The sequence below is a fragment of the Arvicanthis niloticus genome, chromosome 10, assembly GCF_011762505.2.
Source record: "Arvicanthis niloticus isolate mArvNil1 chromosome 10, mArvNil1.pat.X, whole genome shotgun sequence".
Taxonomy (NCBI): domain Eukaryota; kingdom Metazoa; phylum Chordata; class Mammalia; order Rodentia; family Muridae; genus Arvicanthis; species Arvicanthis niloticus.
Window position 1 is genome coordinate 64,107,983 of NC_047667.1, and position 26,368 is coordinate 64,134,350.

Consider the following 26,368-nt stretch of genomic DNA (forward strand, 5'->3'; position numbering starts at 1 on the left):
TTTTCCAAGCTATAATTTCCAGTAAAAATTTTTGTCATTAAAATGTGAAACTCTCAGCATAAAAGCTGACATAGAAATAGTGAAAAATTCAAGGAGCATACCCTGGCAAACTGTATCTTGACTTTCTTCCTCTGCCTGGGACCCTCTAGGAACTCCAGCACGGTAGCCCATAGAAAACAGACAGCAAACCTCCCCATGGTCATGGTCAGCAGCTTAGAGACTGTTCGGTTTCTTATCAACCCAAGAGCCCCTCGGACCCACCCAGCGTACAACAAGCTGACAAATGAAGACTAAGCCTTCCCAAACCTATTCTGCTTTGTGTCAGCTGACTCTGCCAGGCTGACCCACAGGGACCGTGGTACCCTCACTGCTGTCACCATAACCAATCTTGCTCCCAATAATAAACCAACTGCAGACAGACAGTCCTGATGGCCCAAGGCATGTGACCTCTCAAGTTCTGTTTCCTAAAATTACAAAATAAGCACAATACTATACAGTTTTTCCCAGCTCCTTCTCCCCATTAGAAACAAAAGGACAATAAAAATATCTAGGTGTGGTGGCTCACCCCTATAATCACAGCCCTACCCTCAGACAAGAGGATAGGGAATTCACTGCTAGCCTGGGCTACATTGCGAGTTCCATGCCAGCCTAAGCTACATCAGACCCAGTCTAAAAAACAAGGGGAGGGCCAGCGAGATGGCTCAGTAGGTAAAGATAGTTGCTGTCAAACCTGACAACCTGAGTTGTCCCTGGGACCCACAAGAGGAGCCAGTTGCCCTCTGATCTCCATATTCATACCATGGCACACAAGTGGACGGTGTGTGTGTGTGTGTGTGTGTGTGTGTGTGCAAGAACACGCAAAAAACAAATATGCATACATATTAAAAAGAAATAAAAACACAAAGGGGAAAAGCAAAAGCATGAGCAGAGCCCAGCAGCTCTGGACCTGAGTGATCAGAACAGTTGCAGACAAGACTCTGTTAGAGACATGGAAATTCGATGTAGGGGCCAGACTTAACTACTTAATATAAACCTTTGACGATGAGCTACTGTGTTCTTCAATGAACTAGTACTGTGACATTGTTTCTCCAGAAGATGAGCGACCACGCTGGACCACAGGAATCTATTAACATCCTGTTTCCATAAAGATCAAAAATATTACAGCCAAGCAAATGACAGCTGCCCAGTTGCCAAGACTTAGCTTATAGCTGGAGGGACTTAGGATGGAGTCTGAATAAAGAAAACAGAATCCAGTTCCAGGGCTGCTAGAACAGGTACACATGACACGGGAGGAAAGGGGACAAGGTACCGTGTGAAAGCCAGAAGACCACAGGCTCCCTAGGACTTCTACCTGACAAGATACACTGTAAATGTAACAACACACATAATTCCAATGGCTGCACTTTGCACACGTTTGCCTGTTGGCTGCCAGCCACAATCATCAAGATTCAACTCAGCGGCTCCCTCTTCAAGAAGCCCTCTTCTCTGGGGGCCATCTTCCTGCACCAAGCATCTACTTCTATGGGAGAAATGAAAACATTTCCAGACGATACCTTCTGTCCCAGGGCTCCATTAGGAGAAAATGATTAACAACATATCACTCGGCTTTAAGGGCCCTGCAGACAAGACAGACAGACGCCTTGGTGACTGACAGCACAGGAGTCCATCCAGCCTAAGGACAAGCAAAGGTGGGAAGTGGCAGGAGGTTGGAAAAGGACTTCTGGTCTGAGCAGAACTGAGACAAGCCGACCAGGAGGAAGAGAACACACCCAAGCACAGCCACATGACAGTCTGTGCAAAGGCCTCGGTCCTTCTGAGGAAATAAAAACATACCTGTGGCTGAAGCTGAATGAGTGACAGGGCCTGACTTCAGATAAGCCTGGGGAGAGAGACAGAAGGTACAGTGCATACCCTGTGGCCACAGTAACTGGATGCGCCCTAAAATCAATATGTCCATCTTTAATAGCTCACTCAGAAGGCCTGAGATAAGGCTCAGAAGATAAACCACTTACTGTACAAACATGGAGACCAGAATACGAATCCCACAGACAATTCAAGTGGGTGTAGTAGATCACCTATAATTCCTGCACTCCAGACTCAAGCCAGAGATCCCCTAGGCAAGCTGGCCAGCTAAACAAGCCAGTCCATGAACTCCAGGTTCAGTACAAGAACCTGCTTCTATAAATAAGGTGGAGAGAGATTAAAGACATCAGCCTCTAGCCTGTGCACACATGCCCCCCCATGCACACATGCAAACACACAAACACATGTATGTGTTCCCACAGGAAGAGAAAGAATGGGTTACATTCAATAAGAACAGATGTTGTAAAAATAATTGTGAAGTTGTTCTCAAAGAGATGGCAGAGGGTTCCAGATTGTTGGGGAGTCAGCTGGCAAAAGCTCTCAGCAAATAAAGCCATATAAAATGATCCAAACTACCAATTCTAGACATTGATGGGGACATACAAGAACTGAGGTAGGAGTGTGACTCTGTGTGTGTGTGTGTGTGTGTGTGTGTGTGTGTGTGTGTGTGTGTGTTAAACTGCAGCAAGAAAAGCAAAGGTCTGTGATTTTTTTTTTTTTTTTTTTTTTTTTTTTGGTCTGTGATATTTTAACATGAAGTTACTTCTATCTGCTCCCAGCCTAATGCAATGGGATGGTAGCTGTGAGGACCCAGCTACATCAAGTCTCCACTGAAATTTCATGGGAGTGAGAGCTGAAATCAACACTGAGAAACAAAGCAACCATGGTGTGCCCATACGCTCTCCAGTTGTCCTGGGATCTTAAAAGCTGCACATATGCACAACAGAGAGCCCAGGATCTACTCATCCTCACAAATGGGTGTTCCTTCACAAGGAAAAAGCAAAAGCCATGGAAGACCTGCAGTGTCTCACCTGTGAATACAGATGCTACCCCCCCACACACACACACACACACCTCAGAGGCCACAGCTGAGCCACAGCTAAGAACAGAAAGTGACACATAACAGAACAAAAGACAGCAGGGACAGCTGCCCCTAGAGGGTGAGAAGGATGTGCAGTTGCTGTAGAATCCAACAGGTCAAGGGTCAAGTTCTGAGCATTGAAGAAAATAGAAGACAAAAAAAAAAAAAAAAAAAAAAAAAAAACATGAAAAAAATTGTGGTTCATACACAGAGGAAGGTGACCAACAGGAACCCCAAGGAGACTCACATGCATTTTAAAGATGCATGTCTTTAAATGTCACATGGTCACATTTTAACAGACAGAGAAGTTCAGGAGCCGCAAGAGAACACGCTGAAGGAATTAAGGGATGAAGTAAAGAGCAGTCTGAGCTAACAACATAAGGAAGAATTCAAGGAACATCACTAAGAGGAAATAGGAAGAAAACAGAACAGAAGTCTAAGCACCTGTGGAAACAATCAAGCACATTAATGTCCACAGAACCCAGCCTACAGAATAGAAAAGAAGAAACAGGCAAAAGTACCCTAGCCCAAGCTTCATAAACACCCATGTGCACAGGAAAAACGCCAGCAGACACCAAAGAGACAAGTGCCAAGAACCCATTCAGAGACTAGGGCCACACAGGAGCACCCAGAGGTCACACATCCACACATAGAAAATCCTCCCACCTCCTCCTTCCCTTTGCTTTTTGTTGTTTTTTGTTTCATTGTTCCTTCGTTTCTTTGTTAGTTTGAAGTAGATTCTTGCTAAGTAGCCCAGACTGGCCTTGAACTTGAAGCAATTCTCCAGCCTCAACCTACTATGTGCTGGGATTACAAATACATTAACTGTAAAATCACACCATAAGGGTCATTTGTCTAAATATGCAGCCTATGTAAGAAGAAAAGCAAAAGAGACCAGCAAGGATAGAGCTACAGGGAAGCAGTGTCTATGTACTGCCGGTCTTCATAGCAGGGGCTATCCTCGGGGAATCTGAGGGGCTCTGGCCTGGCCAGGGTGGCCAAAGAGTTGCAGCTCTACAAGGGGCAGGGGGCGCTGGAGCAAGATGGGCCACCACTGGGAACAAGGGGCTGATGTGGCACAATGGGCAGCTAGGAGCCAAGGTTAGGGCCACTAAGAAGGAAGTTAACTGCAGTGGCTTGAGCAGAAAGCTTCCAGAGAGGATTCTCTTCCCCGAAGTGTTGTGGCTCTAGAAGACATATGCTGTCAGACTGTCTTTGATGAAACAGCTCAGCACCTTATTCCTTGTGGATAGGGTCTTATATATACTTTGGGGTGGGTTGGGGTCTAAAAGTAGACGCTTTCTATTGGCTTGGTCTGAGTGTTAGGGATGCCTCATCTGCATGTGGAGGAGCTTAGGGTATCGCCCCTACATGACTGATTGTCACAGTCCTGTCCATGGGGTGTCGTGGTCACGTGTTCCAAGACAGGAACCTAGCTGGGAGTAGGTTAACTGCCTACAGTTCTCAGATGAGAATTTACTGGGGTTTCTGAATCTACTCGACCTTACCAAATTTTCTGCCTGGCGGCACAGTCCGCTGCCCCATAATGACTGAACTCAGGATAATCTTACCATAAAGTAGATGCTTTAAACTAAAATGTTTATTTCTGTAATCTGCAGAAAAACTTCAGTGAGAACTCAAAAGTAATAACAGCTTTAATGAAATGGCATTCTGGGAAATATCTACTCACTACGAGAGAAGAAGGCTGACATCCACAGGATGACAGACACCAGTACGGCTGACCGAACTCCAGCTACATTCATACAGTAAATGTATAAAGCAGAGATAATTCCAAAACTGAATTAACAACAGATCCAACTGTCCCTGGTTTGCAATCAGGATGCTCTGATTCCAAGCAATAAACAGGCAATGGACAGAAAAGGTTGTGCTACACAGAGACTACTCATAGGCCAAGTAACTGTAGGAACACCTGACAAAATATGTTTCCTAAAAAACAGTTTATAATAGGAAAGGTAAATTAATCAGAAACATAGTAATTACCATCAGGACCCCAAAATAGAGAAAGAAACGGTTACAGAAATGAAGAGACAGACAACTCAGCAATATTAGACACAACTCAACAATAGTTAAAATAAAGACAGAAAACAATGTTCAAGAATTGAGCAATATTTTAGCCAACCTGTACTGCATGGCACCTGCAGAATATTCTACACTATAGTATCAGAATAGATAGAATTTATAAGCCCACACAGAACATTCTCTAGGGCAGAGTATGTGCTGGCCACAGGACAAGGCCTGACAAAGATTTAAATTGCACAAAGACTATTTATTCATCAACCACCACAATTAAACTGAACAGCAATAATTCACAAATATTTTACTTCTTCATGTTTTGTTTTGGAAATTCTATGTTGCTAAGTCCTTTGTTCTTTTGCAATAACACACACACACACACACACACACACACACACTGAGTATTTTCTGTTCTGATAAATGTAACTATCATCTCTGGTTCACTTTTGGTCATCTGTACTTCTGTCTCTGCCTAACTTTCCTCACACAATGACCAGCTGTAACAGGTCACTGTGTGACCATCCCACTGCACAGGTCACGAAAACTGTGTGTTTCATTATTTCTTCACTTAAGACCCCTTCTCCGCGTGCTCTGAGTGAGTGTTGTTTTACTGGCTCTTAACTGCTGTGAACTTTTCCTTGTTGGGTTTTAGATATTTTTCTAATTCCTGAGTTTATTTTAGGATATTTAGTTCACTGAGGTCTTGTTTTTACATTTGCCATACACCTTCAGTCCTTCTCAGCATCCTGCCCAATGTTCACACTGAATTTGTCAGACTGCCTCTTTGCAACAGATACTGTCCTCAGCTCGGCACAACCTTGACAGTGGCTCCCTTCCCCTTCAGTGGCGACTTCCCCATAAGCATTGGTCAGAATGCTCTGAGTGTCTCAGTGGATAGTCTGCCATCACTGCAGCTGCCTGCTCCCCAGACAGGACACACAGGCCCTGCATCTCCAGCTGGCCAGCCCTAACTACAAGCTCAGCTTTCATGTTATTAGTCATTTATAGGCACAGCTCTGTTAACAAAAGACTCATGGCCTCACCTCATTTGGTTGCTTCTCAGAAACCATTGCCCATCACTGCTGTGTGATATTTTTAGTTGCTTCAAGAAAGAGAGAATATATAGTCCTTGTTACCTATGTTACCCAAAAGAAGAAATTGGGGAGAGGGTCAACACACATGTGCTGAGTAGACATTCATGTAAGGACAAGAACATCCATGCCACAATACATGTACAGAGGTCTCAAGACCACCTTCAGAACTGGTCCTCACATCCCTTGTTGGACACAGGTCTCTAGCTGATCACCACTGCATACGACAGGTTAAACAGCCTCTGTACTCCCGAGGACTCTTCTGGGTCTGGTTCTCGCCTCACTATAGGAACAAACAGGTGCTACCCAGCCCAGCTTCCACGGGTTGTGTGCTTCTGTGCTCCTATCCTCATGCTGTCATAACCAAACACTTCATGTACTGAGCCATCTCCCAGCCCTAGAAATCCTATAATTACTAAAGCTGACTATTAAAGAAAACTCCAAGACAACATGTGTCTTAGGTAATGTTGCCACTGTCTAGGACTATTGGAGCTCCTTACTCAAGTCCAGCAGTGGTGACATTAGCTAGGAATCCAAGAAGCATGCAGACAAAGAGAGAACTAGTGTAGCAAATGCAGAGAAGTTGGCCTAAGAATCAGAAAATTAAGTAATTACACTGTCACCAAGGTGACAGAAGAGGCTCTGGAGGCAGAAGATGTGTAAAAGTGCCATGATAGCTGACATAAGGTGACAAATCGATGTTGGGGACTAAAGGCCCTGCTCAAATCAGAAGCACAGAATCCTTGACACCTGTCCTCCAGTCCAGAATGAGTGGTCCCCCATCTACACAGAGAAATGAGTGATCCCCATCTGCACAGAGAAATGAGTGCTCCCCATCTGCATAGAGAAATGAGTGCTCCCTATCTGCACAGAGAAATGAGTGATCCCCATCTGCAGAGAAATAAATGCTCCCCATCTGCATAGAGAAATGAGTGATCCCCATCTGCATAGAGAAATGAGTGATCCCCATCTACACAGAGAAATGAGTGATCCCCATCTGCACAGAGAAATGAGTGATCCCCATCTGCACAGAGAAATAAGTGATCCCCATCTGCACAGAGAAATGAGTGATCCCCATCTGCAGAGAAATAAGTGCTCCCCATCTGCATAGAGAAATAAGTGCTCCCCATCTGCATGAAGAAATGAGTGATCCCCATCTGCACAGAGAAATGAGTGATCCCCATCTGCACAGAGAAATGAGTGCTCCCCATCTGCACAGAGAAATGAGTGATCCCCATCTACACAGAGAAATAAGTGATCCCCATCTGCACAGAGAAATGAGTGATCCCCATCTGCAGAGAAATAAGTGCTCCCCATCTGCATAGAGAAATGAGTGATCCCCATCTGCACAGAGAAATGAGTGCTCCCCATCTGCATAGAGAAATGAGTGCTCCCTATCTGCACAGAGAAATGAGTGCTCCCCATCTGCATAGAGAAATGAGTGCTCCCTATCTGCACAGAGAAATGAGTGATCCCCATCTGCAGAGAAATAAGTGCTCCCCATCTGCATAGAGAAATGAGTGATCCCCATCTACACAGAGAAATGAGTGATCCCCATCTGCACAGAGAAATGAGTGCTCCCCATCTGCATAGAGAAATGAGTGCTCCCTATCTGCACAGAGAAATGAGTGCTCCCCATCTGCATAGAGAAATGAGTGCTCCCTATCTGCACAGAGAAATGAGTGATCCCCATCTGCAGAGAAATAAGTGCTCCCCATCTGCACAGAGAAATGAGTGATCCCCATCTGCACAGAGAAATAAGTGATCCCCATCTGCACAGAGAAATAAGTGCTCCCCATCTGCACAGAGAAATGAGTGATCCCCATCTGCACAGAGAAATAAGTGCTCCCCATCTGCATGAAGAAATGAGTGATCCTCATCTGCACAGAGAAATAAGTGCTCCCCATCTGCATGAAGAAATGAGTGATCCCCATCTGCACAGAGAAATGAGTGATCCCCATCTGCACAGAGAAATGAGTGATCCCCATCTGCATAGAGAAATGAGTGCTCCCCATCTGCACAGAGAAATGAGTGATCTCCATCTGCACAGAGAAATAAGTGCTCCACATCTGCATGAAGAAATGAGTGATCCCCATCTGCACAGAGAAATGAGTGATCCCCATCTGCACAGAGAAATAAGTGATCCCCATCTGCACAGAGAAATAAGTGCTCCCCATCTACACAGAGAAATGAGTGATCCCCATCTGCACAGAGAAATGAGTGCTCCCCATCTGCATAGAGAAATGAGTGCTCCCTATCTGCACAGAGAAATGAGTGCTCCCCATCTGCATAGAGAAATGAGTGCTCCCTATCTGCACAGAGAAATGAGTGATCCCCATCTGCAGAGAAATAAGTGCTCCCCATCTGCACAGAGAAATGAGTGATCCCCATCTGCACAGAGAAATAAGTGATCCCCATCTGCACAGAGAAATAAGTGCTCCCCATCTGCACAGAGAAATGAGTGATCCCCATCTGCACAGAGAAATAAGTGCTCCCCATCTGCATGAAGAAATGAGTGATCCTCATCTGCACAGAGAAATAAGTGCTCCCCATCTGCATGAAGAAATGAGTGATCCCCATCTGCACAGAGAAATGAGTGATCCCCATCTGCACAGAGAAATGAGTGATCCCCATCTGCATAGAGAAATGAGTGATCCCCATCTGCACAGAGAAATGAGTGATCTCCATCTGCACAGAGAAATAAGTGCTCCACATCTGCATGAAGAAATGAGTGATCCCCATCTGCACAGAGAAATGAGTGATCCCCATCTGCACAGAGAAATAAGTGATCCCCATCTGCACAGAGAAATAAGTGCTCCCCATCTGCACAGAGAAATGAGTGATCTCCATCTGCACAGAGAAATGAGTGATCCCCATCTACACAGAGAAATGACTGATCCCCATCTGCACAGAGAAATGACTGATCCCCATCTGCACAGAGAAATGAGTGCTCCCCATCTGCATGAAGAAATGAGTGATCTCCATCTGCACAGAGAAATAAGTGCTCCCCATCTGCATGAAGAAATGAGTGATCCCCATCTGCACAGAGAAATGAGTGCTCCCCATCTGCACAGAGAAATGAGTGATCCCCATCTGCATAAAGAAATGAGTGATCCCCATCTGCATGAAGAAATGAGTGATCCCCATCTGCACAGAGAAATGAGTGATCCACATCTGTACAGAGAAATGAGTGATCCACATCTGTACAGAGAAATGAGTGATCCCCATCTGCATGAAGAAATGAGTGATCCCCATCTGCACAGAGAAATGAGTGATCTCCATCTGCACAGAGAAATGAGTGATCCCCATCTGCATGAAGAAATGAGTGATCCCCATCTGCATAAAAAAATGAGTGATCCCCATCTGCACAGAGAAATGAGTGATCTCCATCTGCATAAAGAAATGAGTGATCCCCATCTGCACAGAGAAATGAGTGATCTCCATCTGCACAGAGAAATGAGTGATCCCCATCTGCACAGAGAAATGAGTGATCCCCATCTGCATAAAGAAATGAGTGATCCCCGTCTGCACAGAGAAATGAGTGATCCCCATTTGCATAAAGAAATGAGTGATCCCCGTCTGCACAGAGAAATGAGTGATCCCCATCTACACGGAGAAATGACTGATCCCCATCTGCACAGAGAAATGAGTGATCCCCATCTGCACAGAGAAATGAGTGCTCCCCATCTGCACAGAGAAATGAGTGCTCCCCATCTGCATAAAGAAATGAGTGATCCCCATCTGCACAGAGAAATGAGTGCTCCCCATCTGCACAGAGAAATGAGTGCTCCCCATCTGCATAAAGAAATGAGTGATCCCCGTCTGCATGAAGAAATGAGTGATCCCCATCTGCACAGAGAAATGAGTGATCCACATCTGTACAGAGAAATGAGTGATCCACATCTGCACAGAGAAATGAGTGATCCCCATCTGCATGAAGAAATGAGTGATCCCCATCTGCATGAAGAAATGAGTGATCCCCATCTGCACAGAGAAATGAGTGATCCCCATCTGCACAGAGAAATGAGTGATCCCCATCTGCATGAAGAAATGAGTGATCCCCATCTGCACAGAGAAATGAGTGATCCACATCTGTACAGAGAAATGAGTGATCTCCATCTGCACAGAGAAATAAGTGCTCCCCATCTGCATGAAGAAATGAGTGATTCCCATCTGCACAGAGAAATGAGTGATCCCCGTCTGCACAGAGAAATGAGTGATCTCCATCTGCACAGAGAAATAAGTGCTCCCCATCTGCACAGAGAAATGAGTGATCCCCATCTACACAGAGAAATGAGTGATCCACATCTGTACAGAGAAATGAGTGATCCCCATCTGCATGAAGAAATGAGTGATCCCCATCTGCATGAAGAAATGAGTGATCCCCATCTGCACAGAGAAATGAGTGATCCCCATCTGCACAGAGAAATGAGTGATCCACATCTGTACAGAGAAATGAGTGATCTCCATCTGCACAGAGAAATAAGTGATCCCCATCTGCACAGAGAAATGAGTGATCCCCATCTGCACAGAGAAATGAGTGATCCCCATCTACACAGAGAAATGAGTGATCCCCATCTGCTCAGAGAAATGAGTGCTCCCCATCTGCACAGAGAAATGAGTGATCCCCATCTGCTCAGAGAAATAAGTGCTCCCCATCTGCACAGAGAAATGAGTGATCCCCATCTGCACAGAGAAATGAGTGATCCCCATCTGCATGGAGAGAGCTGGGCACAGAGCTGACTAACCTCACTTGCTGGATTATACCGCACTCTGTCTCTTCTCTCATGAGCTCAGTTGAGCACTCGTGGCCTGGTCCGTCTACAGACTCCTCATCACCCATTCCTTCTAATCTCACTTCCTGATGCTGCAGTAAGAAGAGCCTATACCCACTACCAGGCCAGGCACTGCCTCCCCAGATTATCAACGGACTCAACAGGAAATCCGACTTAGGGATCTCTGTTTCTCTATTCCCTCTCCTGGCTCTTCCTCTGGGGGAGAGCTGTTGCTGCTCTGGGCTTTTTCAAGGCAACTTTTATGCTAGCATTCTACTTTTCCAACAATATAACTCTTAATCACCACAGAATAATTTTATCATATCCCATTATACTAAAAAAGGAATGTGGTGTGATATAACTTGGTGGTAGACAACTTGCACACCTAATGTGTAATGCCTGGAATTCAATCTTAGACAAGAAAATACATTTAACTTCAACAAACATGACCATTTGTGTGAAATAGCAAATTGCTTGACAAAAACCCACAAAGTTGACAGAAAGGGTAATACAGACCTTCCTTAGTGGCTATGTCATTTTAGCAGCTATCAAGTTGAATCCACCATTAAACGCTTCCCTATAAAGCAGTCTCAGATCTTAAGTATTCCAACTGTACTGTGAATATTTAGAATGGTCCTGTTTTCTGGTCATGAAAGTCACAGGATAAAGGCCATAATGTTGATAATTTATTTTGAAATTCATCAGAGATGCACATATAAAAAATAAAAATATGCACAGACAAACCATGGGTAAATAATAGTGACCAAATCCAACATATACAACAAATTCCAACTGGTAAAGTTGAACATTCAAAAAACCATCCATGTAGACTTCAGGCTTGGAGGACACTGGCAGCCATCCAATTCCCATCTCCCCATAGAACCTCTCAAAATACAAAAAACAGAGAGAGAAATAAATCCATATATGACCCAGATATTCAGAATGTCTGTAAATAGAGAAATAAGCCAAATTCAAGAGAGCTTCCAGGGTCCCTGCCCTAGTCGTATAAACGTACGACATAGGGCTTAAGTGATCCTTGAATAAACACAAAGGGGCACTGGGACTTAGGAAAACAACTTCGTTCAACTGAGGCCAGCATGGCTGAACATGGGCAGTCTACAGAGAAGGGCTTCAAGGTGCGCAGAACCACAGTGGGGCTTAATAAAGCTTTGTCCCCAGGGAAGCAGCAGACAGAGAAGGTATCTTCATGTTTTCTATATCTGTGGGGAACACCCTGACCACAGCACCTTGGGGAGGAAAGGGTTTATTTAGCTCATACTTCAGTGTCTGAGTCTATCATCAGTAAAACCAGTGCAGGAGCTAGAGGCGGGCACTGAGCAGAGCCCCTGTTGGAGCACTGCCTGGCTGCTGGAGCTCCTCAGATGGGCCTGGCCGCTTGCACCATTGAGGGTTTATAAAATGTACAACTCAGTACAACTCAGTGCTAGAACAATAGCTCAGAGCCACAGACAAAATAGATAAAAACTTACATGAACTAAAATAGCAAGTGTCTGAGAGTAGGTTGGATAACTCACACTAGTAACCCCTTTAGGAGGTAGAGGCAGGACAATCAAGGTTCAGAGTCATTTTCAACTGTGTATCAAGTCTGAGGCCAGCCTGAACAACTTGAAAATCTGTCAGAAAAAAAAAAAAAACTTTTTGTTATGGCTATATAATGAAAATTGTACTTTAGAATGAATTAATTGGATGTAATAACCCTAACCCTAAGCCATGGTGTGATGTTCTGAGCACCAAGGGCAGAATAAGCAACTCAAAGGTTAGAGTGAGATTTCCCATTTCCAAGATCCAATTAACACCTGATGCCTTGGTTCCCTCCACTAAACCCACACTTTGATGCCTGTCCTGTCTGTCTGTTTAAAGCAAGCAGGACGATCTACAGTGCTTCCAAATATGTGAGCAACTCTTGCTCATTCAAGGGATGATTGGATCCCAGCCACTTTGTACAGCATCTATGCAGGGATGACTATGGGCAGAGTGCAGCCCCACCTGCAAGGCCCAGGCAGGTTCTAATGCCAGCCTTTGGACACACTGCTGGATTTAGAGTCTGGATTTAGTGACTCAGCAGTTACTTAGGAGTACATATGAGTTCATGGCTCCTTCCAAGAAGGACCAGAACGGCAAGGTGCTGAGCGCAGTCATAGTCTGACTGAACTAGTGAAGAGCTGACCCGGCACACATCTCCTGGGGTGCTGTGCACTGTAGGAAAGGCTGGGTATTGTATTAGATCTTTGCCAGAATTAAAATGGCAGAAAGTGAGTTGTGTCTCTAAGCCAAGTCATAACATTAGAAGCAGCTGCATTAGTGACAAACATCAGCAGAGTTTCCAAAGATAAAATACATATCAACAATAATCCTTTTCATTATAAACCTCTTTTATAATATGTACTGGAGCTACCAAAGGAAAGGAAAATAAAGGGAAGAGGAGGAGGGGAAGAGAGGAAAGGGGGGGGAGGGGGAAAGAGAATAGGCGGAAAAGGAGTAGGGAACGCAGGAAATGGGGAAGACGGGACAAAGGTGGCATTACCACCAAGTCCCTGAAACACAGGTGTGGCTGGCAAATTTACCAAATCCTCCATGAGATGTTTGTCACATCATCATGTCATACCACAGACACACAGCAGGGTTGCCACTCGGCAGAGACATCACAAACATGACCTAATGTTCTATCTCCATACGTGGTACATACATGTATACAGTGCTACAGAATGATCTCCTAGATGGACAGAAGCCTGAAGGAACAAGGACAGGAGCCTGAAAAGGAGTGGGTGTGCAAAATTAAGTGCAGTGTGCAACACACAACCCTGCTGTATCTCCTCATCACAAAGCTTGTGTGGTCAGGGGACAAGCAGCTGAGAGACACCACAGCCGGAACACAGGGTCTGAATGAGGAAACACCTAGGCTGAATCACAGCTCAACCTCCCTGGCCCTGACCACCAGCAGCTGACTGACCAACCCCACCTGGATCTCAGTCCCCTCAGCTGAAAGTGAGGGCCTGAGCTCACCTCAGGAGGAGTAATCCTGCCACTCTGACAACCAAAACACACCAGGCGAAGGCAGCAAGATCAGCTCTGTGACTCTCCAAGGGCCACTGGTGGGTACAGGAATGTTTGTCGTCTGGAAGATCCCTGTTTTAAATAATCATTCTTGCTAAGTAAGTGCCATGCTTTTAGGGTCATTGTATCAAATATCTGCATCCTCTAAATTTCAGTGCCACTAAACAATGCCCAGTATGACTAGCTAGAATTCAGCTTTGGCTTTCCTGAAAATTAAAAATATCTCAAGAAAATAACTGGTGCTGTGACAGGCATTTAACACTTGACAGGCTGCTGCCGCAGCTCCATTGGCACCTTTCCCATCTATCTGCCATGCTGTTTTGCCCTAAGTCCCCCACAAGCCCACCCTGAGGACACAGTAGGCCATGGAAGGATGGTATGGAACAGACTGCCCACTCTTCACAAAGGTTCAAGTTGTTCCTGCAACCTTGACTTTTGGGCTTTCTCCTTTTAAATTCATAGCAACCTTAAAGTCTAGAAAAAAGGTACCTCCTTCCTTCTGAGAACCATCTCCAGTAAAGTCCGGTTCGCAGAGGGCAAAGGCCTCTGACAGGACTCACCTGTTGCTAATGGACAGAAGTTCGTCCCCACTGTGCTTGCATCTGGTCTCTGCTCTTCTTTATAAGAAAAGCGCCAGCAGCTCCACCAGCTCCACCACGACAAGCTCCAGTTTACAATGTGCAGCTCAGTAGAGAAGCAAGCTCGCCCAGCCACAGACAAGGCTCACTGGCTCCTCTCTGAAAGACTTCTCCCTGGACTGCCAGAGGCTCACACACAACCCCCATGCAGCATGTAAACCCCAAGCACAGTCATGAGAACTGCCGCAGGAAGAGCTCAGCTGTGCTCCTTTATTTGTAGGTGTCACCAGCTCCAAAGACATTTCAGTGACACTTGTGTCATTCCACAATAAACTTGCCTCAAGGAGGCATCTTTTCAGAGCATGAATGTCAAACAAAGCACAACTTGGAGACCTATTCTGCTAATTTAGGGACACAGGTGTGCAGGGTGGTGAGCACTCTAGTTCTGCAGGGTCCTTGGACTGCGCACTGCTCTGATGTCACACTTTACAGAACATCACGTGCAAAACTGCATGGAGTGAAACACTCGGTCTTCATAAAGAAACAGAATAGATGGAAGCTGAGTGAAAAACCTGCAAGTCAGAAACTGCGGTTCCCATGGCTGATCTGAACAATGCCACTGCATGTGAGCAAACAATAAAACACTACAAGCAGGAAGTCAATCCTCGATTTGTGAACGGCAAATTATCAGTGAGACCCTATCAGGAGCAAGCAGGACACTGTGGCTTCAGACAGACATGCATACAGACAGAAACAGCTCAGACAGCTAACTAACTTTAGACAGCTGCTCAGGGGGCTTTCTAGCGAGCTTCCAGGAGAACAACTCTGCTTTCATCAGCCAAGTAAGAACTGACTGAAGGAGTCTTTGTTACTTGCTCAGCTGCATTTATGTTTCCCATTCACTGTCAAGCAATGATTTTCGTTTTTCTGGTGCCATCAAGTGGCAACATTATGAAGTGTCCTGGTTAAGTACAAATAACCTTTAGACAGAAAGGTGTCAATGATATGGCTCGCCTATGCTAATTAAGGACCAATAATGTTTTAGCAAGCTAGTAAATTGTGTCTGGGAAAAAAGGAGGAACACAAGAGCAGATCTGCAACTCATCTCACTGCAACCCCAACCAAGATGACAGGGAAAAGAACAGAAATGAAAAGGCCTTTACACAGAATATTCCACACACACCCAACAGACTATAAGTGTCTGAAAAACAAAATTAGCTAAAATGTCACCTACCAATCTAAAGATGAGAAGCGAAGTTTCACAGATTGACTAAGACTATCAGCTACTTGAACGTGCATGTCATGGTTAAATGAATTACCCAGCAACATCAGCAAGATAACAATTGCTGGCCAGAAAAGAAGTAGGCCCCACTCCTTTCATTTCTGCACATACAAACGGACACAGCTTCGGGCCCCCAGCCTCTGAAACAGACAGTGACAGTGCAACCTGAAGTTCCAGCTAAAGATAACAATGGAACACATTCATTTCGGCACTGCTCCTGAGACTCCCTTAGCACGACAGTGAAGAATTTACTTAAGACAAAATCCTACAGGACAGAGATTCGAGAGAGGAAAAAAAAAGAACAACTAAACCTTAAAAACTAGGAAGTTGGTGAGAAATTAGTATTGTCATGACCCCTTTGTAAAAGAGGAAAATCAATCAAAACGTTAGTAAGAAGCAGTTAGAACATACACGTGAAAGTGCAGAGGGAGAGGTGGCTGCCCAGCTAACAGCACACGCTGCTCTCCAGGGGACCCAAGTTGTCAGGCTGCGCACAGCTAACTCTAATCTTAGCTCCAGAGGGTTCTCCTGCGTCCACAGGCAAAGCACACTCACATGCACATGGCTGCTCTCCTCCAATGACTAAAACTAAAATTAAAAAGCAATCTTCTTAAATGAACAAAGTTAGAAGGGGTCATGTGGGAGACTTGGGGCACTAAGTAGCCGACAGGTGGAAATGAAGGCTAAAAAGGAGACTCCGGTGCTGGAAAGACGGCTCAGAAGTTAAAAGCACTTTTTACTCTTCTAGAGGATCCTGGTTCGGTTCCCAGCACCCATATGGCAGCTCACAACTGTCTGTAATTTCAATTCCAATTCCAGGAGAGCCAGTGGCTTCTTTTGGCCTCCTCAGACATTAGGCTCTCACATGAGAGACACTACACAAACATACACACACAAAATAAATAAATAAATAAATAAATAAATTAATTAATTAATTTTTTGAGAAGAAATTCCGTCAAAATGCTTGATGAGAAACAGTTTAGAAACACATATACATACACAGAACAGGAGAAGGTTCTAGACTAACATGATAACAGGTGTACTGGGAAGAAACACTGAAGGAAAGTGTCAGTAGATAAGAAGTAGCATCAGGCACAGAATGGCAGAAGAATGACTCTCTAGACAGTCCACTGAAGAAAATCACATCAGCCTGTGATTATCTCATCCTGTCCAAGAAGTTACATCACTAAGTACAGGGTACTTTATTCTCTTCTTGTGATAAAAAGGAAAGCACAAAAACGAAGCCTGGTATACACATACACACACACACACACACACACACACACACACACACACACACAGAGTTCTACTTGGAGACACTACACTATGCTAAGCTCAGCAGGTTCCTGTCACTTGCATTAACTAGGTGAAGGTTGATAGTCACTTGGCTAATGGAAAGGCGAGTGGTGGAGAAACCAAGAGCCTGCCCTTCTCTCCTGTCAAAGTTCACTGATAGTAAACTCATGGGCCGTCCCCAGGAGTGCTCTTGGTGAACACTGGTCAAGTCAGAAGAAAGACTGCCATTCCTGCAGCACTTGTGGGGACCTTGCTTTTGGAGATAATCCACTGTAACAGGTGGCTCAGTGTCGAGCACCTGCAACAACGTCGTCACTCATGTGGGCTTTTCGTTTCCCCTCCTGAACTCAGGAGCACACAGAGCTTCAGGCACAGGACAGACATTTATTTCCTTGCACCACATAAGCTGTGCCAGGACACATGACTGGACAAAACCATACCTTGTACACCTTCTAGGAGCAGATCGACGCCCTTCCTGTAAAAGTCAGAAGCTGCTTCATAGTCATCTTCCTCCTCCTTCTTTAAGGCCAGTTTGATAAGTTCCCCTGCCTTCTCCAGGTAATCTCTCCTGCCAAGCCTTGGCTTTAAGCTGCTGGGGAAGAGGCTGCGGCTTTCCCTGTCTTCTGCTTTGCTTAGTTCGCTGTCAGAAGCAACAGCCCCTACTGTCGAAGAATCCACAGACACACTCAGACCAAAACTTCTGCTGGGCGAACCCTGATGGGAAGCCATTCCATCGTCCACCTCGGCAAGAGAGTCTGCATCAACAGTGAGGGACAGGAGGTCACTGTCACTGGAGAAGCCTGAAATGAGGAGCACAGGAGTCAGCATGAGACTAGCGGTAGCCACAGGGGCACAGGGGCACAGGGCACACATACTGCCATCCTCCATAACTAACTCAGCAAGGCAGCTGTGGCCTGCTGGTGACTGGCAGCATCTAGCAGATTGTTTCAGTTTACTTCATCTGATGTTGATGGTCTGTAACTCATGGTCATCTGTCTGTAACTCATGACTGACTGTCTGTAACTCATGGCTAACCATCTGTAACCCATGGTCACACATCTGTAACCCATGGCCATCTGTCTATAACTTATGACTATCTATCTGTAACCCATGGCTAACCATCTATAACTCATGATTATCTATCTGTAACTCATGGTCATCTTTCTGTAACTCATGGCTGTCTGTCAGTAACTCATGGTCACCTGTCCATAACTCATGGTCACCTGTCTGTAATTCATGACCATCTACAGCCCCAGTTCCAAGGGACACAACACCTTCTTCTGGCCTCTGAGTATACCAAGCACACATTAACAGATGCAGGCAAACACTCATACATATAAGATAAAAATAAATCTTTTACAGACTGATGCCACAGGGACAGGCAGGGAACAAGCCTGATATATCACAGTCTGCCACCACGGGACCCAGGTGGGCAGACCATGCCTAAGACAACCCCTGCCCAGTGCAGCACCACACAGCCTGGGCAGGGAGCATGTGGGGAGCCGACAGAAAGTGGCTATCATCCTTGCAGCCATCTTGAGCCATATACCCTGACCAGAGACTTGATTGCATTAGCCTACAACAGCTGAGCACATCTTGCTTTAGATACCCAGGATTTTCCCTTGGGTGTGTGAGACTTAAAGGTGTGTGACTTAAGGGCGTGACTTAGAGATCAGATTTAGAGACAAGACCTAAGGGCATGATTAAAGGTGTGACTTAGAGGCGTGGCTTAGAAGTGAGACATATAAAAGGTGAGAGGCAGACAGAACAATTTGGAGTATCAGAGAATCAGACACTTCAGAGAGACACTAGGAACAGAGAATCAGACAACAGATTATTAGGCACTTGGGAGTACAACTTGGAACTAGGAACTAGGTTAGAGAGTACAACTTGGAGTAGGAATTAGGCATTGAGGAAGAAGGATTATTAGGTATTAGGCACTTCACACTTGGAGGAAGAACTTGGAATTAGACATTAGGCACTTAGCACTTGGAAGAAGTAACTTGGAACTTGGAGGCATTAGGGACTAGGAACTTGGGACTAGGAACTCAAGACTTGGGACATGGACTAGGAGGAGAGATTGAAGAATAAATGGGATTGAATCACACTCTGTCTGATCTCCATTCTTCGAGTCCGTCCTCACTCTCTCTCTTGCTGAACCCTGACCCGCAGACTGGAGCAGCTTGGGCAGTGCAGGCTAAAAAGTTAGTCCCCAAGGCTTTTGGCAGCCTTGCAGGTTCCAACGTCGACAGAACGGTCTGAGACATTTTAGCCCCCAAACATGGGGCAGCTCGTGCCGCAACATTTTTTGGCACCCAATGTGGGGCAGGAAGAACGAGAGACCCAGCAAGAACGAGAGATCCAGTGAGGGACATTACTGGAATAAGGATCTGCTGAAAATTCAGAAATGAAATGAAGGTGATCACCACGGGAATCTGCAGCTTCAAGAAAGGTAAGTCATGTTAATGAAAATGGGGCAAGAAATAAGTCAATCTGAACTCAACTCTCTGTTTTTGTTTTGCTGTTTGCTGCTTACGTGTTAATTGTCTGCTTTTGTTTCATTGTTTGAATGCTATCTTTCATGTTCAAAGTAAAAAGAAATGTATTTATCCGAAATTAGGATCTAAAATACAACCAAAGGTTGATGATGATTTGTCAGAGCCAGCTTGTGCTGACCTAGAGGAAGCTGAACATTATGACCCTGAATGGCCCTCTTCCCAAAGCCCCTCTCCCAGTGCACCTCCGCCTCCAAGTGCTCCCACAATGGAGATGGTGGTTATAGATCCCAGATGGGAGTTCCAGGAAAAAAATATCTGTTCTTAAACAACAAATAGAGTTAGAAAAAGAGTATCAGGACTTAATTAATCAGCTACAAAAATTAAAGACAGGAAAGATGTCTCGAGAGGTAAACTACAAAAAAATAAGGACAGGGAAGAGGTCTCGAGAGGCCAACTGTGAAAATCCCCCAATTCCTTGTGTTTCTCAACCCGGAGTCCAAAGGCAGTCCCTATCCTCTAGCTTTAGTTCAGCTACAGATCAGCCAGAGGAGGGAGAGGCTGAGGCTTTTCCTGTATCAGAGACCAGAGACGCTCAAGGTGTTGCTTGGAGACATCACACAGTGTTTAATTTTCAAATTATTAAGGAATTTAAAAATGCAGTATCACAATACGGTGCCACTGCTCCCTTTACTTTTGCAATTTTAGAGTTTGCCACAGAGGAGTGGCTGACTCCTAGTGATTGGAATACGTTAATGAGAGCAGTTCTTAGCAGTGGTGACTATCTTATTTGAAAATCAGAGTATCATGAGAATTGTAAAGAGACAGCTAGGAGAAACATTCAGGAAGGCAATGGTTGGTCTTTTGATGCCTTAGTAGGAGAAGGGCAATTTGCTTCTAGTGATAACCAGATGCAATATGACCCAGGTTTATTTGCTCAAATTCAAAATGCAGCCATGAAGGCTTGGCATAAACTCCCGGTAAAGGGAGACCCTGGTGCATCTTTAACAGCAGTCAGACGAGGACCTGATGAACGATTTTCTGATTTTGTTCATAGACTAATGACAACAGCAGGGAGGATTTTTGGTAATGCAGAGGCAGGTGTAGATTATGTGAAACAACTTGCATATGAAAATGCCAATCCTGCCTGCCAAGCGGCCATTAGACCCTACAGGAAAAAGACAGACCTTACAGGGTATATCAGACTCTGTTCTGACATAGGTCCCTCTTACCAACAGGGCTAGCTATGGCAGCTGCCATGCAAGGACAATCTGTAAGAGATTTTTTGGCAAATAGAGACAGAAAGGCATGTTTTAAATGTGCCAAGCCTGGACACTTTGCAAGAGATTGCAAGGCAGAAAATGAGTTAACCCAGAGACAGTCCAGAAAACAGTCTGGGCTCTGCCCACTTTGCAAACGTGGAAGGCATTGGGCTAGTGAATGTAGGTCTAAAAGAGATGTACAAGGTAGCACCCTTTCCCATAATCAGGGAAACGGGAACAGGGGCCAGCTCCAGGCCCCGAACCAACACAAGCCAAAACAGGCTTATGGAGCAGTCAGTGTCATACCAGCAAACACCAATCCCTTTCTGAACTCAGTCAAGCAACACCAGGAAGTGCAGGACTGGACCTCAGTTCTGCCACCCACATAGTATTAACCCCAGAAATGGGACCTCAGGCATTACCCACTGGAGTGTTTGGACCACTGTATCCAAATGTGTTTGGCCTGACAGTGGGAAGAAGCAGTACTACTATGCAGGGACTACAAATTTTTCCTGGAGTTATAGATTATGATTATCAGGGTGAGATTAAGGTAATGACCCAGGCAATTCAGAATATAGTCACCATTCCTACAGGAATGAGGATAGCTCAACTATTGTTACTTCCATTGTACCCTACTAATCACAAATATAAGAGTCCTCAAAGAGGAGATCATGGTTTTGGTTCCTCTGATGCATACTGGGTACAGCCTATAGTTAAACAAAAACCTATAATGACACTATGGCTGGATGGAAAGGCATTCCAAGGCTTGGTTGACACAGGAGCTGATGTGACTATCCTAAAACAAAGCAATTGGCCTGCCACCTGGCCTCTGACCCCAACCATAACAAACTTAAGGGGTACTGGCCAAAGTCAAAACCCACAGCAAAGCTCTAAGGTGCTGACGTGGAAAGATAAAGAAGGAAATACAGGGAATATACAACCCTATGTCATCCCAGGCCTCCCCATTAATTTCTGGGGCCAAGATCTGTTATCCCAGTTGGGATTGATTATGTGCAGCCCTAATGAAGTAATCATGGCTCAAATGGTAAACTCTGAGCTTTCCCCAGGCAAAGGATTAGGAAAAGGTGAAATGGAATTACTCATCCTATTGAGGTCCATGGTAACACTGGAAGAAGAGGCTTGGGGTATTTTTGATGGAGGCTACTGATTCAGCTGCACCCCTAGGGTGTTGTACAGATCCCATCACCTGGAAGGGGGGACTTGCCCATCTGGGTGGATCAGTGGTCCCTAACCACTGAAAAATTACAAGCTGCTCAGTTGCTAGTGAAAAATCAATTTGAAAAAATTAAAAAAGGGGAATGTACCCTACTAAGGGATCCCCCAGAAATTTTAAATTTTTTAACTTTGGATTCTGAAGGAAAATCTGCTGCAGATAGATTCTGGCATCCTGATACCAAAAAGAATTTTGCAACAGTCCTCTGGAAAGACCCATTAACTGGAACCTGGAATGGGCCAGATCCAGTGCTTATCTGGGGAAGAAGTTCTGTTTGCATATATTCCCAAACTGCAGATGCTGCACACTGGCTGCCAGAGAGAGTGATTAAACAAATAGACAACAATAACAAATCCAGGGAGGAGAAACCCCCTGAGAAGCATATTTTTTTCTTTGCAGGAAATATGAAGGAAACCTGAAGATGCTTCACAATTGCCTTCAAACTGGAACAGATCAACGAGCAAACCTGACTTGGGAAGTTCTCAGTGCTGAAGGAAACAACACCACCCGCATCTCCAGGGTGGCTCTATTGGACTCTTGATTCCCTGACTTATGATTTAATGGGGTATATTGTTTAAACCCACTACCACAGTTATTATAGTTGTTTTTTGGGTTTGAGATTGGTTGAGCAGGGACAGGGATTTCCTTACTTGTTTTGTTAAGATCAAAGCTATGATCAGTTCTGTATTTCTGTGTGTTGTCCTTTAAAAAGAGTATTGCTTTTATACCAACTATTTAGGCATTGTTAAGTCTCTTGTCTCTCAGGTTCATGTTGTTCAACAAACTGATGGCTTTTGTATGACAACAGATAGATGCTATTCAAATGAAAGCCATACAGGTCTGCTATTACAGGCTGGAAGTAGGGGACTCTGAAACCTCTGTCATCAAGACTGACGAGTATTAACCCCTAACTTACGCGCTAAGCCGGATAGTCAATGATGGGTAAGAGAACATATTGAGACCCTTGCCCCTAAAAAAGGGAGGCCTCACCATCCTAAGACAGGAGCTCAACCAATGGTTGTTGAGTATCCAAGGACGGGAAAGGGAGGCTGGGGTCCTTTGTTCCAACCTAGAACAGGCACAGTTTCCATAAGTTTTCCCAGCCTTCCCTTTTGAAAAAAAATTAAAAAGGGGGACCTGTTGGGAGCCAACTTTTAGCAGAAAGCGGCTAGAAAGCAGCTATCATCTTTGCAGCCATCTGGAACCATATACTCTGATAGAGACTTGTTTTTCAACAGCCTACAACAGCTGAACACACTCTGACAAACATCTTGTTTATCCCACATAGCTTGTTTTGCTGTTTAGTGACCCCAGCTGCATGGTGCACGTGGTAAAATGTCTTCACCTGTGTTCTCCTGCTTGTGCTTATAAATACCCAGGATTTCCTTGTACATAGAGTATATAGGAGGTCAATAGGAGGTGTGAATATAGTCTATGGGAGATAGTAAACAAGACTTGACTACAGACCCTCTGGCTTGTCTCTATTCTTCGTGTCTCTTCCCCTTCTTCCCCCCACTCTCTCTCTTGCTAGACCCTGACCTGCGGAACAGAGTGGGCCGTTACAATGCCACATGGCACAGGTGGGGCATAGCACTCCTGAGACTACTCCAGAGATGACCCCAGACACCCATGGGCTCTGGGCACCACTAAGATAAGCAACTTAAATGGTGGAGAGATAAAAGAGATAGAGAAGCAGAAGGATTGTGCACAATGAAGAGAGGCAGAACTGGAGACTTGAGGGTAGTGAGAAACAGCCAGCAACGCCACCTACAGCCATGTCTGGGTCCATGGCCCTGCAACAGTAGGGGTCTATTACCACCAAAGGCCAGCAGGACCTCCTGGACTTGACTGCTGCCTGGGACCATGTTGATGTCTGAGAGCTGTACAGAGCTGCCCCTACCCCTCGCCAGATGCAGAATCTGCACCTCACCCAGGAAGGACATTAGAACTGGCCCTGGTGGCAGGAGTGTGGGGAAGCTGGCCCCGAGTGTGTAAGCATGGGAGAGCCTGTAGCAGCATATTTTCCCTGCAAGGTGGGAGGAGTAAGGAGAGGAAGAAGAGGAATAAGGAGAGAAAGAGGAGGAGCTAGGAGAGAGCGGATGAGAGAGAGAGAAAGAGAGGAGGGGAGGAACATAGAAGCAGATGAGTGCCTATCTCTAGCAGTCAAAGGTAGTTGATATATCTAGGTTGGGTATTGGGTTACACCTCTAATTGTGTGAGCATCTTGTTATTGAGCATTACCAAATATATAAAGCCTTTGGATAATCTAAGCATTAGAGTCTCATTCCTACTGGGATGGCGGGATGGTCTGGGCACAGCCCAGCCTTGTGAAGACATCGTGGAAGATTGGCAAGGCCATCTCCCATGCTGGCATCTCTTGGGTGCCAGGACCAGTGTTTCTGGCTGGCCGATGCTAGCTGTGGCGCTTGGCTTCAGGCAGGCGCATTGCAACCTGAGCTAAGCAGAGCCTCCGCCACATAGCTATTCGGCCCAAGAATACACCTATTTAAATTATTACTTCAACAAGAGCCAACCCACACCTCCCCTGGGCAGCACAGTAGGGCTGGCCTTGTAGAGGCCTGCTGGCTAGGAAATGGGTTAAATGGGACCCAGAGTTGGATGAAAGCCCAAAGACTGATCATCTCTGGTCTTTAACTCTCTCTAACTACACTGGGACTGGAAGCTGACAGCTTCTGGAAACTTAACACTTACTTTCTTGCTTATGCTGTAGTTTAAAACCACCCACCTCTATCAATTAACATCTGCTGTTAAATGGGGGAGGTATGTAAAAAAGTGATTATTCTTGCTTCTTGCTCTTTGTTCTTTTTCTATAGGTCATTTGCTCAGAGTTCTTAACTCCTTGTCATCCAGGGAAAAAAAAGTCATGCTCACAGAAAGAAAAATGTCTACATAAGCAAATATGTACAGACACACACACACACTCATACACATACACATTCTGGTCAGGCCCAACCACCTGTCTCATCAACTCCACAAGTATTCATGCATATTTACACACACACATATATTCATGCACATTCATGCACAATACATATATATAGTGCATGTGTGTGTGTATATATATATATATATATATATATATATATATATATATATATATATGGTGGATGAAGCAAAAGATCCCACAAACAAGCTCCACTGAGCAAGCACCAATGCAGAAAACACTCACTCATTCTGGAAAAAAACTAAGCCTCAACGTTTATCGCTCAGAAAAAGAAAAGGCTTCTACCTTTTTATTGCTGAAAACCCTAAGTAAGAAAAAAACTTCATCTTTTTTATTGAAAAAAAAAAAAAAGACAAAAAACCCTCATCTTTCTATTGGTAAAAGAAAAACCCTTTTCCTTTTCATTGCTGAGTGAAAGAAGCCTTGTCCTTGTCAGTAGGAAGAAGCTGCTTGCTTATTGTTGTCATTCTTAGTTCTTAAACTTTCTCAGGAGAATAGATCACATGGTCTTCCAAACACCTTTAAATTCCAAAGTTCATCATGAACCAAATACGGAGTTTCAACAGGAATGTTTCAACAGGAATGTTTACAAGGTTCTAACTAAACACTCTTGATCCTTCACTAGCTCCACAAGCTCATTAAAAGTTTAAAACAATAATTCTTATGTCATAAGTTAGCATGGTTTTACCAAAAGGCAAATCATCTGCCTTGTCTCTCATTAGTTTTGAAGTTTTGTATAGAGAAATCCAGTCAATATTTTATTTTCTGTCCTTGCACGTACAATAAATTGTCCATTCCCAGTTTATGTCTTTTAGCTATCAGATAAAAGTTTTGAAGCTAGCCTAGAAACAATGTTTTCCCTGATCGTACATTTGTTCCAAGCCTGCTTTCTGTCTTAGTTCAATTAGCCTGTGACACATGTAGGTTTACAGAACCCTAATTGCAGCTTTCATACTATACAGAGGGCTCAAAAATGCTTGTATAAATTTAGGAATTCCATAGAAACATTATTAGGAATTATGAAATCATTAATTTGTCTACATAGCATTACTACAAGAGAATACATCTTTGTTGAGCTGCAGAAAATCTACCCAGTAGGGTGGGCTAGTGCACAGAAATTATTAGACTAATTTAATAATGACAGGAAAGGCATATCAGCTATAAGAAGCAAGTCTTTACCTGAGATGAAGTCTCTTTAGGCCTTGCCTCTCAGATCATACAAAACAATGGGCCACCTCCAGAAATGTCATGTGTATGTCTTCAGCCTATCCTAGATGGCTCCCGACACTAGTCCTGCTTCGGGGATTGCAGGTAAGCCAGCCCTAAGAGTATGAGAG

At 44.7% G+C, this 26,368-nt stretch overlaps 1 protein-coding gene across 8 annotated transcripts in view; it reads right to left on the reverse strand.

Moving 5' to 3' along the window:
* Positions 1-26,368, reverse strand: part of Rps6kc1 (ribosomal protein S6 kinase C1) — a 149,408-nt gene that overhangs the window by 83,387 nt on the left and 39,653 nt on the right. For all 8 annotated transcript variants that reach the window (XM_076941606.1, XM_076941605.1, XM_076941607.1 and 5 more), the window contains one exon: positions 17,516-17,875. In XM_076941606.1, the coding sequence (XP_076797721.1) occupies positions 17,516-17,875 (360 nt within the window). The remainder of the gene's footprint in view (positions 1-17,515; positions 17,876-26,368) is intronic.